The sequence below is a fragment of the Protomyctophum parallelum genome (genome assembly GCF_964188405.1).
Source record: "Protomyctophum parallelum genome assembly, chromosome: 11".
In the NCBI taxonomy this organism is placed as follows: Eukaryota; Metazoa; Chordata; class Actinopteri; order Myctophiformes; family Myctophidae; genus Protomyctophum; species Protomyctophum parallelum.
Window position 1 is genome coordinate 42,461,385 of NC_139707.1, and position 16,759 is coordinate 42,478,143.

The 16,759-nt window shown below is 46.9% G+C and overlaps 2 protein-coding genes across 3 annotated transcripts in view; both read left to right on the forward strand.

The window, feature by feature from the left end:
- Positions 1-16,759, forward strand: part of LOC310866873 (filamin A-interacting protein 1-like) — a 493,882-nt gene that overhangs the window by 349,862 nt on the left and 127,261 nt on the right. The gene's annotated exons all lie outside the window — the stretch shown is intronic.
- Positions 1-16,759, forward strand: part of il1rapl1a (interleukin 1 receptor accessory protein-like 1a) — a gene marked incomplete at both ends in the record, with an annotated part of 249,055 nt that overhangs the window by 141,268 nt on the left and 91,028 nt on the right. Inside the window, one exon of the mRNA XM_083777221.1 lies at positions 11,099-11,173. Within this exon, the coding sequence (XP_083633347.1) occupies positions 11,099-11,173 (75 nt within the window). The remainder of the gene's footprint in view (positions 1-11,098; positions 11,174-16,759) is intronic.

Genomic DNA, 16,759 nt, shown 5'->3' on the forward strand with positions numbered 1-16,759 from the left:
GTCATTGCCAGGTTTTATGAAGTCCTGGCCGTTTTGGAATGCATTCGTAAATTCAAGCTTTTTGGCTTAGGTTTTAACGTAAGCCTCTTCAAAAATAGACTTTCATACCGGCAGTATATTCCTTATCGTTAATTTGTTGTTTGTTTTAAGGTTAATTCAGGCCGATGCAATTTTTCTCCGCAAATTCTTACATTTACGACGAAACAAATAGAAATAGATTGTACAGGTCGGCTCTTAGCCAATCTTTGGTCTGAGCTATAGGCTTAATGTTGGCCGGTGGCACCTTCCCAGATGATTTGCATTAAATACTAGTGAATCTTCCCTTTTGAGCACTTAACCCATTCTGAACGGGAACCCATTTTGGTGTTAGCATCATGTCATGCTTTAGCTATTGGAAAATAGCAGACCTACAAGCTCATACCGCGCCACCGAGTGACGCGCTACGAGCTTGTAGGTCTGCTATTTTTTTTTTTTTTTGAAAATTCGAAGAACAACTGACATTTTTTAGAATCTGATCTCAGGTCAGAATGGGTTAATCAGACCAGTGTGTGTCCAGTGGAAACCTCGTATGAACCTGATCTCAGGTCAGACACTACAGTATGTGGTTATACTTGATTAACCGGAGTCCCTCAGGGCTCTACGCTATAGTGTCATTTCAGTTTTCGCTCCACACTAAATATTGTCTCTGAAAATGGCAGCTCTTCAAGCTCTATATACAACGCGTCGCTGGGGTTTCAGTGGTCAAGCCAAGAGAACGCACTCTTACGCCGCGTTCACACGTGGGGGCGGATGCAAAGACTACCATTCGTTGTCAATGGAAGCCAGCGACATGAGAGATACAAAGATGCATCCCACGTTTGTATAGCTGCAACACCTACAACAAAGCTATATACAAAAAGGTGGACCTGTTTTCAACCTCAGATACAAAGCTACAAATGCGCTGTGTATATAGTTTATATCTTTGCTGAAACAGAGCAATGCTCTGCGGCCTGATTATAGCTGCTCTTAATCCATTTAGGCCTGACGTCGAAATTAAAACAATGTCTTTTTAAAATGTATTTTTTTCTGAAAAACCTCATCTTTCTGACCCCCAAAAAGTATATGTAATTGGCCCCATCTGAAAATATGTTGTTAATTCCAGGTACCCTCCAGAAGCAAAGATTTGAGTTAAAAAAAACCTCAAAGAATATATATTCAAAGATTTTTCACGAATTTTTCAAAAATAGCAGACCTACAAGTTCCACCGAGTGGCGCGCTATATGAGCTTGTAGATCTGCTATTTTTCAATAGCTAAAGCATAACACAATGCTAACATACCAAAAGGGGTTCCCGCCCAACATGGGTTAATAGCAGCTCGTACACTGCATGACACCAATCCTGACTTCTCTCTGCCTCTCTCTCTCTCTCTCTCTCGGGGGAGAGAATACTTCGTCTCCGACTGAATGGCTCTACTTTACTGTATACTCTGAGGTGACTTTAACGGGAGCAAGCGAAAAAGGGATGATTATTGCGCCATCATTGCAGCATGTAATGAAAACATCTCGGAGGTGACACCAGCACAGAAGTAAGGTCAGTTTTAATATACAGGGATCTCTCTGGCACTGCAATATATATATATATATATATAGAAGCCCCAATGGCTGCCTCAGTGTATATAGCGGTGAGCACTGAGGCGTATAGCGCTCCTGGGAGACCCCTACAAGGACTTTGTATATTGGCTGAAGAAGTCTCCATCCCTCTTCATCCCCTCTATATAGCCAGCGACTCTTCAGAACTCCTATTCATCTGGACTCCCGCCAGCCGGTACCTCCTTTGTTGGTGAAAATGCTGAAAACCTTTGGGAGCCAATTATACCTGAGACCAAAGGAATGGAACATTCCTGCATGCGCTCACAGCTTCACATACAGTATACTGTAGTGCCGTGCATGTGTAGTGGATGGAAAAGGGGCGGGTTGGATGCGGGTTTGTGTCGATGTATTTATTATTTGAGCTTGTTTACTCGACCGCACCAAGCGTGCGTTTGCGTCGGTCGAAATTAAAATAAAACGTTCGCCACTCGGTGTCGCTCGCTATATGAGCTTGTAGATCTGCTATTTTTCAATAGCTAAAGTATAACATAATACTTAGTTAAAACACCAAAAGGGGTTCCCGTCCAGAATGGGATACGTTTGTTTTTGTGTTCATTTTCCTTGTCTTTGAGTCCATCTTTGCACTTCTCAAAGTTGAATTGTAACTTTGTACAGTAGGTTGCAGTGTAATGTAATTGCATACGGTAGTGTATATACATTCTTTCCCTTTGATTTGTTCTTATTGTCGCCATTGTCACCAATTTGCTGACGGCGCGTTACTCAACGGCACCCTCACCACACACACACAAACACACAGTTGCGCGCACGCACGCACGCACGCTCGCACACACACACACACACACACACACACACACACACACAGTGGCAGACTAACAGGAGAAACGCCACTGATCCGAGTATTCCAGTTCCATTGGTAATTCATTAATTTGCTGGTTCCCCCACAGTCAGTCACCCGGAATAATCCATCTGGAAAGTCCAGTGAGCTTTTCCGCCACCAACCAAGCAGAAATGGGATTTTGGCTGACTGATCACAAAGCTTTATATATCCATGCATGGCGTCCCGCTCCGTGTGCGGTTAATATACTGTACACACGCACGTACTGTACTGTACTGTACTGTACGTGCACATTCACAAAGCTTAACTTGGACTCTCTTCTCTTTTCTTCTCTCACACTACAGTATATCTCTCTCAATGGCACTTAGAACTACATTATACTCACAGTGAAGCAGTGTTTGGATTTCATACTGTCCCTTCTGACTGTGTCAGGCATGCGCCAGGCTTCGGAAGCCCTTCCCCACACACACGCGCACACACACACAGAGACACATGCATGCGCGCACGCACAATATACTGTACACATGGTCATGTGTGTACACAGTATGCACAAACTATAAGATACATGCACAGTGCAATTCCAAGTGTTACGGTTTGGGGAATTATTTTGTACTCTCAAGAGTTGAATGAACACAAAGATTTTGCCGTGCATGTGTGTGTGTGCGCACACACGCGCTCACGTACATGCACACACACACACACACGCGCGCGCGCGTGCGCACACTCGCTTTCCGAAGACACCACGCACAGGCAGGCGCGGACACTCATGTGTCACCACACCTGTCACCACATCGCAGCGCTGTATCTATATATGCGACATCCTATAATCACTTCATCATGTGCGGTTTCACAGCTCGCAGAGATGTCTGAGTGATTGGGATCGGTTCGGACGTCACTCAGACGTCACTGTTGTTGGGCTGGTGGTGACTCATGGAGCCTTTGAGCTCAAAGAGCAGCACTATATAGACTATAGGCTCACACTATAGCTATAGAGCTCCCCCCGAGCACATCTTCGCACAGAAGATGGATTCTATATGTCTTTCTGCTCACAGACTACACACTGCCGCATTCTCTCTATAATACACCACTGTTTCCCAGTGGTGTACAGTGGGTCGGGGCCATAGGCGCTTTTTTGGCTCTCCCAGCAGGAGGGGGCAGTTTTTTTGAGTGGTGCAACCGCTCCAAGGAACAGCAATGTCCGTGTTCACCTACAGTATGTATGTGTTCACGTATGTGTTCACCCATGTGTTCACCCACCTATGTGACGTCAATGAGCACCAGTATGTACCAGTAGGGGCCAGTATAGGGCGCTGTAGGGGCGCTGTTGTGCCAGAAACAGAGAGAGAGAGAGAGAGACTGCTGCTGCACTGTTTGTTGCCTGCTAATGAGAGAGAGAGAGGGGGGGGGGGGGGGGAGAGAGAGAGAGAGGGGAGTTGACACGGGTGTGATTTTTTTTTTACGGTACACATCTGGGTACACATCTGTGAGAACTCAATGGCTAAGTTATAGAATATAAACGACTACATTATGTAATGTTCTATGGCAGTGTATGGGACTGCCACTTAACATCAAGATAAACCGCAGCCAATGAAGACAGAGTCGAAGGTGAAATTGACTGTTTACTTCATGACAAGGCGGTGAAAACTGCAAAAATAATAAAACAATACATTCAGAGTTGTTCTTAATTGACAGCATTCCAATCATTTCACAACTAAATAAACCCAGGTAATTAACAAAATCATACACACACTAGCTAAACCACATACACTCATCAGTGTTGATTAGTAGGATGACATACAGCTGAGGCTAGGCTATGTTCTGCAGACAACAGTAAACATTGTCAAAAACGTTCCCAAATACAAAATAAACATAACAAAATACCACAAAATTGTACAGAAAGTTAGCATATCTAACATCAACTGCAACTTACAGCATTGCCTCTCAAAAGCTTCCAAGTTGGTAGATGTTTTCTTTTCTTAGGCTTACAGCTCTGAACAGTGTGTGTTTACTCTCTGCACTGCTGCATCAAAGATGGTGCTCACAGGAAGTGACTCTCATTATATACTGAGTTCTTCAAAATAATAGCACACGTACACAGGATGACAATAAAGTAGTACTTTTCTAAAGCGGACAGAAATACCAACATTGCTTAGAATTGCCTTAAAGGCAAGACAACATATATGCAAGACGATATGTATTTTTCTAGACACTACATGCTTTATTTGTTCATTTTGGAGCATATACTGTAGCCAATCAGCATGTGAGTCATGTCAATGGATTCATGTGCTGTAATGTTACAAAACTGTTCATTCCGAAGCACGAATTAAATGAAAAATATAGATGAAAATTAGTATAACGTTTTTTTTTTTTTTAAAGGCCACAGGGCACCCCCCCTAAAATCCCCACTGCTCGGGACCCATCTTTGGGTCACAAGTAAATAACCCCTTTGTTTTCGGTGTGTGCGTTCGTGCGTGCGTGCCAGGGCGTGTGTACAGCTTGTTTACATTTACCTTTTGTTTTTCATTCCTGGCTGCATTGGTAATGGGAGGCGGAGAGACAGCCCCCTATTTCCTGGGTTATAGGATCCATAAAGGAATGGTAATTAAGATAATGAGATTTCTCCGAGCGAAACGCAGCGTTTCAAAATGAGAGGGAAGTGTGTTTTCTAGACTGGCTCACTCGCACTTCAGCGTTCTAACATAATGCTTAAGCCTGATTCATACTTAGTTGGGCTCCCGTATTGCGCGCCACAAATAGCCGATCTACAAGTTCACAAAGTGTCGCATCGTGCCGCATTGTGAGCTTGTAGATTGGCTATTTTTTGTGTGATGAGAAAATAAATATGGATTTAAGCATTATTCTTCCCCCATCCGTCCCGTCGAGGCAGACATTTAACCCCAGTTGCAGTGTCAGGCTGGCAGACACTGAGGGAGGAGGGCAAGCATTATAGAAGCAGGCCAGAAAGGTTTTCATAGAGCTTAAACCGACCACGTACGGAAGGCACAGATGTGTGCACTGGCTGGACGACGTGCTTTTATGTGAGTGTATATAGTCCACAGCCAGGTATTTGTATAGCCAGCCAGGTGATTTCCAGATGGAGACCAGCCAGGTAATTGCCAGGACACACCTCCTCGAATGTGGAACGCAGGCTATAGCTCGCCTCCAACCTAATAAACAAAGAAATAGAAGTGTCAGAACAGACGGGACAGTCAAGCTGCCATGACACATCCTCTCGCTTCATCCCTTCTTTCTCTATAGCTCCATTTTTTCCCGATCTACATTTTACCGGTAAAGTTGAGCTTCTCTAAAGTGCGTTGTTTTTGTGTTTATTGTCGTCTTCGCTCCTTCCCCTCCACCTACACCTCGTTTGTCCTGGGCTTTGCTATTGTTATGTCATCGAACATTTTCCATCTACGGGTGGCGGGCTGGACACGATCCAAAAAACGTTGCTTTTGGATGTGCAAGCCCACGTCTCTGTTCTTTGTGGAAATGATCTGTTAAAAAGTAAAGCATTCGGAAAATGTTATCCATGGCTTGAGTGGTGCAACCACTCCTATAGACAGCTATGTGTACTGTATGTGTACCTGGGGCGACTGTGGCTCAAGAGGTAGAGCAGGTCATCCAATGATCCCTGGGTCGGCGGTTCGAATCCCGGCTCCTCCTGCAGTCCACATGTCGAAGTGTCCTTGGGCAAGACACTGAACCCTACATTGCCTCCAATGAGTCGGTCGGTGTGAGCTCGCCACCATTGGTGTGTGAATGTGGGAAGTGAGGACGCTGGCGTCGACTGTTCTCCGCTTCACCTCCCAATGTATGAATGAATGAACCATTGTAAAGCGCTTTGATCACTTGGAAAAGCACTATAAAAATGCAATTCATCATTACACACGAAGAAAGAAAGAAAGTAAAGTACGAACTTCAACAACCAGAGCACCAAACAGCTTGTTAGGGAGAGCTTATAATAAGAGAAAAGATGTAAGAGGCCAGTAAGGAAACATCCTAATGAAGGCAACGGGCTAACGAACTAGCCTGAATGCGCTGTCGGCGCAAGTCAACTCTGCAATTAGACATGCCTGGAAGGCCTGCGAGTAGCCTCTTTTTATTTAGACATGCCTGGAAGGCCTGCAAGTAGCCTCTTTTTATTTCAAAGGGTGTGTGTGTGTGTGTGTGTGTGTGTGTGTGTGTGTGTGTGTGTGTGTGTGTGTGTGTGTGTGTGTGTGTGTGTGTGTGTGTGTGTGTGTGTGTGTGTGTGTGTGTGTGTGTGTGTGTGTGTGTGGCAGACAGACGGACATTACGTCGTTTAGGTGCATGCGTGGACACAGCAGGTGAATGCACTGCACTGATTTTCCCTATGGTGGTTTTAATTAGAAGAATTACTAGACTTTGCATGTTCTGTATAAACAGGGATGTGTTTGTCAAAGCTGACTAATATATAATATATATATATAATGTATGCAGCGATACAGTCCATGCACATACAAACCATAATGTCATTTATATCCGAGGAGGATAATAATAATGCTTTCCTTCTTTAAACTCAGGGCCGTTCTAATGCGATTAGCAGAACCATAGACTCTTTCCACCTTCCACAGCACTCGATTTGAAACGGAAAGAAGACATTGAATGCTCTTATACGTTGATATATCGGATGGCTTTTGTTTTGCTTGCTTATAACACAGAAGTGTTTACGGTAATGGGCTTGGAGTGCTCTGCAGGGTTCACGCGGGATGCCAGTGACGATGCAACAATAGGAAGGACGCTTTGAATGCCTCCCTCGGAACACTCTGACCCAACGGAGGATTAAAACAAAATAACAAATGGAACCATGGTAGAAATGAGTCGGTTGCGTCAGACTCAACCGCAGTGAGGATGTGTTTTTTTCTCTTCAGCCTCAAAGACAGAAAAATACAGCCTGATATATACATAGAGCTTATAATTCTGCAAAAAACATAACTTACATAATATTGTGCCTTATCAGCAGTAAATGTATTTGCAGTGATAACTCACTGCAGTGGTTGCTTAACCACCCTTTGACTATTATAGCACAGCTAATCTCTCCGCTGAAATGCAACGTGCAATCTCACGTCATCACGACGTGGTGTGGCATGTTGTCAAAGTCAAAGTCGTGCGATTATTCACACACGTTACCGCAGTGACATTTTGTTCTCCGCATTTGACCCATCTCTTGGGAGCGGTGAGCCGCGCTCGGGAATCATTAGTTGATTTGACCCCCCAATCCGACCCTTTGATGCTGAGTGCCAAAGCAGGGAGGCATCGGGTTCCATTTTTTACAGTCTTTGGTATATGACCCGGCCGGGGATCGAACGCCCGACCTCCCAGTTTCAGGGCGCACACTCTAACCACAAGGCCACTGTGTCTGCCACTGTTGTGAGCTTGTAGATCAGCTATTGTCGCCGAATGTCCACCAATTTTTTTTTGTTACCATGTCCGCTTATTATATGACATGCACAGAATAAGGACGCTTTGGTTCATGTGATTAGTATTAACTTTCTCCTGTTTGTCATCGTTATGTTTGTAGAATAGCATGTTTTGATCGCCATGGTAGATAGTAGAGTACATGCTCTCTCCACAAAATCCCAACACATTGAAAATTGTTTTGCTTAAATTCTCATATAAGATCCATGGACCATATTCCATCAAAGTGAAGCCTAAAGAAATGTGTGTGGGGAAAAAAATGTAAAGTGAATTAATTTGGACTAAAAACATAAAACACCGCTCGCTGTGTGAAGTACTGATGCGACACTGTGGACTCAACCCCACTGAGAGCTTGTAGATCAGCTAACATACTGAGTGTAGCAGTATAAGCACTGTGGACTCAACCCCACTGAGAGCTTGTAGATCAGCTCACATACTGAGTGTAGCAGTATAAACACTGTGGACTCAACCCCACTGAGAGCTTGTAGATCAGCTAACATACTGAGTGTAGCAGTATAAGCACTGTGGACTCAACCCCACTGACACACATACTGTACTCACTGAGGGTAGCAGTAAGCAAGCAATCTGGGAAGCAAAAAATAACAATTGCACCTTTGCTAACTGAGCTGTGCAACTATACTTGTATTGTTACTAGAATTTCGCGGCCGCTCATCCCAGAGTTACTATTACTATGGGAAGAAGGAAATTGCGGGAGTTGACTCCACATGTAGTAACGGATGGGTTATTAGTTGTTATTATGTGTCCTTATTAGTGTAGTGTCCGGTGCTTGCTCCGATTATGCTGTCGGGGAGCATTTTTGGCGCTGGCCGACAGTCCGGACAGTGGACAGGACTGTCAGGGAGACTCGGAGATCAGAGCAGCACAGGCTGAGAGGCAGAGCTAGTAGCCAATTAAAAGACGGAGTAGTAGTTGCCAGGTTCGCGAATTGTAAGCGAGTCGTAGTGTGTGTTGAATGGCATTTGAATGGCATTTGTGGGCTTGTGAATGAATTTTCTCACATGTAATTTGTGCTCACTTGCATAGACCTGGCGAATTTAGCGTGGTGAAAGGGCAACAGTGTTCCGGGGGCGTGGGTGCTTGGGGCGATAATGTTTTTAGTAAACAAATGCATTGCCGCCGTGAGTGTGGACGGGAGCCATCTTTGGTGGCACTGCAATGAACATTTGTTGGCGGGTGGTGTCGAGTGTGGTCGATGGGCGCGATAGGAGGAGATAGCGTTGCAACACTGCGAAGGGTAAGTGTGTGACGTCACTGCCCGTGTGAGTGTGTGTGAGTGTAGTGTGTAAGATGGTGTTGTGGGTGTTGCAATAGCGACGTAGCTGTTGTGGCTTTGGGTTTCTTGCCATGTGTTGGGTACAAGTTCTCTAATGTATAATAGATAGTTACTGTGTGCGTGTGTGTGTGTGTGTGTGTGTGTGTGTGTGTGTGTGTGTGTGTGTGTGCGTGTGCGTGTGCGTGTGTTGACACCGATCAGCATCAGCCACAGGGGTCAATAGTGTAAACAGCAGGGTCAAAGGTCCTATACTTTAAACGGACACACGTACGGACAGACGGACACACATACGGACAGACGGACACACATACGGACAGACGGACACACATACGGACAGACGGACACACAGACGGACAGACAGGGACACACATGGCCAGGTCAATTGGGTCGCGGACACATTTTTATCGGTCCCTGTTTTTTTGTTTCCTATACATTTTGCTTTGAATTATTAATTATTAATTAAAAGTTTCATCAATTCAAAACAAACTTCTAAAACGCTCCGGTTCGGTCTCTATATATATATCCTTTTATTACTCTATGTAAAAAAAAAAAGCGCAAATAAAAGGGCCTCCTTCATGGTTTCCTTTTTTTTCTCCCTCTTCCCGAGTACAGATTTGTTTCACATGATCAAGACATGGAGTCCAACATACAACCACCATGTAACATGCATGACCCCCTTTCCCTGTTGCCCCCCCCCCCCCCCCCCCCCCCTCGGTGGAGTGCATGCAGCCGTCCTCGCTGAACATACAAATGCTTTTTAAAACTGCTGCGTGTTGATGTGTTCCCCTGAGGGACGACTGCAACAGCAGTCTGACATCCACCGTATGGATGATTAGCATCATTAGAGCATCAGCTGCTCTCTCTCTCTCTCTCTCTCTCTCTCTCTCTCTCTCTCTCTAAGGGGCGCGCACACACACACACACACATGATGAGCTCTTCAAACACTCACTCGCAGATTAACTGGTATAGCTTGTTCCTGGCAAACCAGTGATTAATTTATGATTAGAAGTAGGGCAGGCAAATGGGATCCAAAGGTCTATAGACACTAGATTGCACTATATACTGTAGTGTATACTGTAGAGAGAGAGAGAGAGAGAGAGAGAGAGGGAGGAAGAGAGAAGGAGGAGAGAAGGAGGAAGAGTGAGGACAGACACACACACACACACACACGCACGCACACACGCACGCACGAACGCACGCACACACACAGAACACACTGGAACATCTAGGGCTGTATTTTGCGTGTCTTAAGTACCAGGTCTTATTACTTAACTTGAGCAAACTAAAGACCTGGAGGCGTGATCAATGCCATTTGGCTATTCTTGAGTGGCCAAAGAGCATTGATCACGCCTCCAGGTCTTTAGTTTACTCAAGTTAAGTAATACGACCTGGTACTTAACCCATTCTGAATGGGCACCCATTTTGGTGTTAGCATCACGTTGTGCTTTAGCTATTGAAAAATAGCAGATCTACAAGCTCATATCGCGCCACCGAGTGGCGCGATACGAGCTTGTAGGTCTGCTATTTTTGAAAAATCACTGATCTAGAATCTGATCTCAGGTCAGAATGGGTTAATAATGAAACTGTCAGGATGTACGTAATAGACATTTTTAGAATCTGATCTCAGGTCAGAATGGGTTTTAAGACACGCAAAATACAGCCAGAGTCAGATTGAGGACAACAGCAAGGGAACAAACGAAAATTAGAGGAAAAATAGAGTCTGCAACACTGGTTTGAAAAACTCAGCTCCACTGGTTTATTTGACTCAACGTTTCGATCCCTTATACGATCTTCTTCAGGAACAAACAAAATGTACCCCCATGGCTCAATCACAACAATGGCTGTCTGGCTGTATCTCTCTCTCGTATGACGGCTTGGTTATATTGTTATGTCTGTCTTGTCACAATCTGAAATGGTGTTTTCTGTTCCTCTTTCTCTTTCCAGCGCCTTTGACCGACAAGCCGCCGAAGATCCTGTTTCCCTCCGAAAACAAGATGAGCAACATGGAGCTTCAGCTAGGTAAGGTGCATCATGGGGGGATTTTTTCCGATCCAGCTGCAGCTTTCCTCTGTGGGGCCCTGTGTGGATGTCATTTTCCAAAATGACAGGGAATGGATGACTTTACAGATCCGTTCCAACACACCTCCGGGCGCCCCGTGTGTATGTAGACAGATTGATGATGGCACTCTTTTTTTTATTTTCCTTGGGAAACCATGTATGCAAATGGTGGCGCTCTGATATAATCCCCAAGGCTGCTTCCTCAACAATGGAGAGTCCATATGGTGCCGGCGTTATAGTTCCATACGCTGGCTTTCCACATGGAGAGCCGTCCGCATGCAGTCGCCGCCGCTGTTTGTCTTCTCTGATGGAGGGGGAGGGTCAGCATGGGCCTGGAGTTTGTGCGTGTGTGTGTGTGTGTGTGTGTGTGTGTGTGTGTGCGTGTCTGTCTGTGTGCGTGCGTGCGTGCGGGTGTTTGTTTGTGTGCTCTGTGACGGCATATTGCTTGATTTCTGGGCACATTCAGCTGTCCACATATGGTGCTCTGCTGCTCTCTGAATGGCTAATGCATCTGTCAGGGTGAAAGCGATTGGACAAGACGGAGAGGTCTGGAAAATAGAGTGGGTTGTGTCAACTTGCGTGTACTGTACGTGCGTGCGTGTGCGTGTGTATGTGTGTGCGTGTGTGTGTGTGCGTGTGTGTGCGCGTGTGCATGTGAATACAGTATGAAAGCAAGACAGAGTGTGTTAACTTGAGCGGTGGCCTTTTTGTCTTCATGCTGTGCTTCAGGGAATTCATTTAAAATGGACGACTGACCAAGAGGGAAACATTGCAGTTTTTGATGAAAAATGACGCGTGCAGCCTCAGCCACATAATATAGGACCATCTACACTAAGAAGCAGTGCGTGCACAAGGAGGAGACAGACAGACAGACAGACAGACAGACAGACAGACAGACAGACAGACAGACAGACAGACAGACAGACAGACAGACAGACAGACAGACAGACAGACAGACAGACAGACAGACAGACAGACAGAGATCAGTCTAACAGGCTCTCCCATCAGAGTGGTGTCTGTATAAAGCCCGGAGACACAGAGGTAAATATTTTACAGGCGGGCTCCATTTTGTGCAGAGCAGAGACGTTGTCTCTCCCGACAGACTACACACACACACACACACACACACTGTGGCTTCTCTTTTATTTAGCTATATTTATTTATTCTTCTCTTTCTTAATATTTGTTGAGTCATGCCCCTGAGCAGCTTTATGGGCCAAGGTGGCAGATTTACGGCATGCCAGGCCATGTGTGTGTGTGGTGGTGGTGGGGGGGGGGGGGGGGGGGAGAGAGAGAGAGAGAGAGAGAGAGAGAGAGAGAGAGAGAGAGAGAGAGAGAGACAGAGAGAGAGAGACAGAGACAGAGACAGAGAGAAGCTTGTCCCTTATGGCAAATGAGAGAGAGAGAGAGAGAGAGAGAGGGGGAGGGCGGGAGAGAGAGAGAAAGAGAGGGAGGGAGAGAGAGAGAGAGAGAGAGAGAGAGAGGGAGAGGGAGAGAGAGAAATGAAGGAGGGGATAAAGTAGGGACAATAAAAGCGTAGCCATAAGCAGAGGGATAAATCTGCAACATTGCCAGGAAACACTGCCTCAGTTTATCTCCTAGTGCAACCCTCAGCTCCCAGCACGCGCACACACACACACACAAACACACACACACACACACGTGCGCACGTGCACACACACACACACACACATGGATATCCATGCACAAAGCACACTGCACGTCACTTATAGCGGTAAACTCTCACGTGCATGGTGTACATATACACACACACACACACGATGATGCAGGGCCAAAGGACACAATAGGATATTAAGCAAGACGGATCGCTAATGAAAGCTGGAGATTTGAACGGACAGAAATAGAGAGAGGGGGGGAAATGTATAGAGAGGGAGAGAGAGAACAGTGAGTATGTGGAGAGAGAGAGAGAGAGAGAGAGAGAGAGAGAGAGAGAGAGAGGGAGAGGGAGAGAGAGAGGGGGGGGGAGAGAGAGTGAGCCCAGGGAGGATGGAGAGAGGGGGAGAGAGAGAACAGTGAGTATGTGGAGAGAGAGAGGGAGAGAGGGGGAGAGAGAGGGGGGAGAGAGAGATTGAACAGAATGGGGCATTTGACCCCACACGGAAAGAGAGAGGAGACAGACAGAGAGAGAGAGAGAGAAAGAGAGACAGAGAGAGAGAGAGAGACAGACAGACAGACAGACAGACAGACAGACAGACAGACAGACAGACAGACAGACAGACAGACAGACAGACAGACAGACAGACAGACAGACAGACAGACAGACAGACAGAGGATGCAGAGCAAAGGAAGGCACAGCGGGGAGCTAATGGAGGTGTAGACCAGTGGTTCCCAAAGTGGGGTCCCGGGCCCCCAGGGTCCTTGAGGGAGTTCCAGGGGGGGGTCCTCTGCAGCTAAATGATAGTTTGGAAACCAAATGGACCCTTATGGGGTCTGTATAACTCTGAGAGTGTGCCAAATGGGACCAAATGGACCTGTATATATATTCACTCTCAGAGTTAAATGAACATTGCGGTTTTACAATATAAATTGGCCCCCCCCCCCCCCCCCCATGCAGAGATAGGTCCACGTATAGCCTATCATTCAGGTCAAACCTGGGGGTCCTTGTGGAATGAAAACGGGTGAAAATCACTGCTAGAGCTGTAAAGGTCTTCTCTTATGGCGGGGGTCCTTGGCATATATTTTCTAATGGGGGTCCGTGCGTGGGCTAATGAGTGTCAATTTGGGGGTCCTTGGCATGAGAGAGTTTGGGAACCGCTGGTGTCACACGGGGGGGGGGGGGGGGGGGGGGGATCAGAGGCAGTGTGTTGCTGTCTCTGAGGAGGGGAGGGGAGGGGGGGGTGGGGGTCTTGTCAGTGTGATGGCGAGTGGCGAGTGAGTCCCATCATCCCCGTTTCCCCCCCGTGGCCCCTCCTCCTTCCCTCCCTCCAACACATGTCCTTCTCTCTCTCTCTCTCTCTCCTCTTTCTGCTGAGGTATACTGAAAATCCACAGCCCCTATATGCACGTGTGCATACACACACACACACACACACACACACACACACACACACGCACGCACGCACGCACACACACTCGCACACGCCACACACACACTAGCAGTCGTGAGCTGTAGCTCTCAGTCGTCATACCTGTTCCGATCAACGATCCAATGGGGTTCCATGAAAACATGTGTTGTAATAAAAAAACACGCACGCACACACAACACACATGCACGCACGCACGCATGCACACGCGAGCGCGTGCACACACACACACACACACACGGACTGCTCTACTTTGATTCATGTATACGAAATGACACTCTGAGAGAAACCGTGTCCTCATCATTTAGTTTATTTTTTTTATAGTTCCTTTGGGAAAATCCTTATCAAGGTTGGCCAAAGTTGTGTTTCACCTTTTTGCAACCGACCCCCCCCCCCTCCCCTCCTCCCCCTCCCCCTCCCCCAACACCCCAAACCCACCAGCCTTATAGCCTTCCTATACTCCTATACAGAGAGAGACCCCCCCGGGTCATGAGTTGGTACGGTCCGCTTCCCCTCTCCAGGAATGCAGGGATGATTCACACAGCGCTGTGGCCGGGGGTGAGGCTGGTGGACGGAAGGGGGCATCCGTCATCCCTATAGGGGGAAGCTCTGTCACACACACACACACTCACTCTCACACACACACACTCTCACACACACACACTCTCACACACACACACACTCTCACACACACACACTCCCCGAGGGTGATTTGTCATGGAGATGCTGCCCCGGGGGGGTAGAGTGAGAGATTCACACACGCTTACGCAGCAATCCACTTGGATCGTCTCACATTCTCTCTCTCTCTCTCTCTCTCTCTCTCTCTCTCTCTCTCTCTCTCTCTCTCTCTCTCTCTCTCTCTCTCTCTCTCTCTCTCACACACACACACACACAGACGTGCAAAAAAAACACACAAGAATGCACACATGCAAATAGACACAGAAATATAAAAAGAGACACATATACACACGCAGCCACATGGCCACACATACACACACACACACACACACACACACACACACACACACAGCGCAGTCCCAGCTGAGTGTGGGGTAATTGTAACTGATAGAGGGTTTTAGCGGCCCCCAAAGCCAGCAGATGGGGGCACTCTAGTGGAAAAGGAATTAGACTCCATTATTTCCGAGCGGGGCCACGTCAGCGCCGATGGACGGGTCTCCCTCCGTCTGAAGGCTTCCATCAGAGACACTCCACTCACGCCTAAAGCATTCCACTCTGTCACGGACACGCTGTCACACACACACACACACACACACACACACACACACACACACAACATGCACACTGCAACACACACACACACACACACACATAGACACACAGCTTGCGCATTGCAACGCACACACACAGTCACACACATAGACACACAGCATGCACATTGCAACGCACACACACATAGACACACAGCATGCACATTGCAACGCACACACACACATACAGTAGACACACAGGCAGGCACACGTGAGGAAATGCAGGTACAGACTTACAGCATGCAGTGATGCAGATATACTGTATACATGCACACATTTGCAGCCGGCCGGCGCATACATACACCGTATAAATGCAGACTTGCAGGTGCGTGCATGCAGTCAGAGCTGTGTCTTTGCAAGTGCATACACATTTTCATCAGAGATGGATCCTTGCAAGTCGCACGATCTACAAGCTCATATCGCGCCACCGAGTGGCGCGATACGAGCTTGTAGGTCTGCTATTTTTGAAAAATCGAAGACACTTTTAGAATCTAATCTCAGACACAGAAATATAAAAAGAGACACATATACACATGCAGCCACATGGCCACACATACACACGCGCAGCGCGCACACACATAGACACACAGCATGCACACTGCAACGCGCGCACACATAGACACACAGCATGCACACTGCAACGCGGGCACACATAGACACACAGCATGCACACTGCAACGCGCGCACACATAGACACACAGCATGCACATTGCAACGCACACAGTCACACACACATATAGACACACAACATGCACACTGCAACACACACACACACAAACACACACACACATAGACACACAGCTTGCGCATTGCAACGCACACACACAGTCACACACATACAGTAGACACACAGCATGCACATTGCAACGCACACACTCACATAGACACAGCGTGCACATTGCAACGCACACACACAGACACACAGCATGCACATTGCAACGCACACACACAGTCACACACATAGACACACAGCATGCACATTGCAACGCACACACACATAGACACACAGCATGCACATTGCAACGCACACACACACATACAGTAGACACACAGGCAGGCACACGTGAGGAAATGCAGGTACAGACTTACAGCATGCAGTGATGCAGATATACTGTATATATGCACACATTTGCAGCCGGCCGGCGCATACATACACCGTATAAATGCAGACTTGCAGGTGCGTGCATGCAGTCAGAGCTGTGTCTTTGCAAGTGCATACACATTTTCATCAGAGAT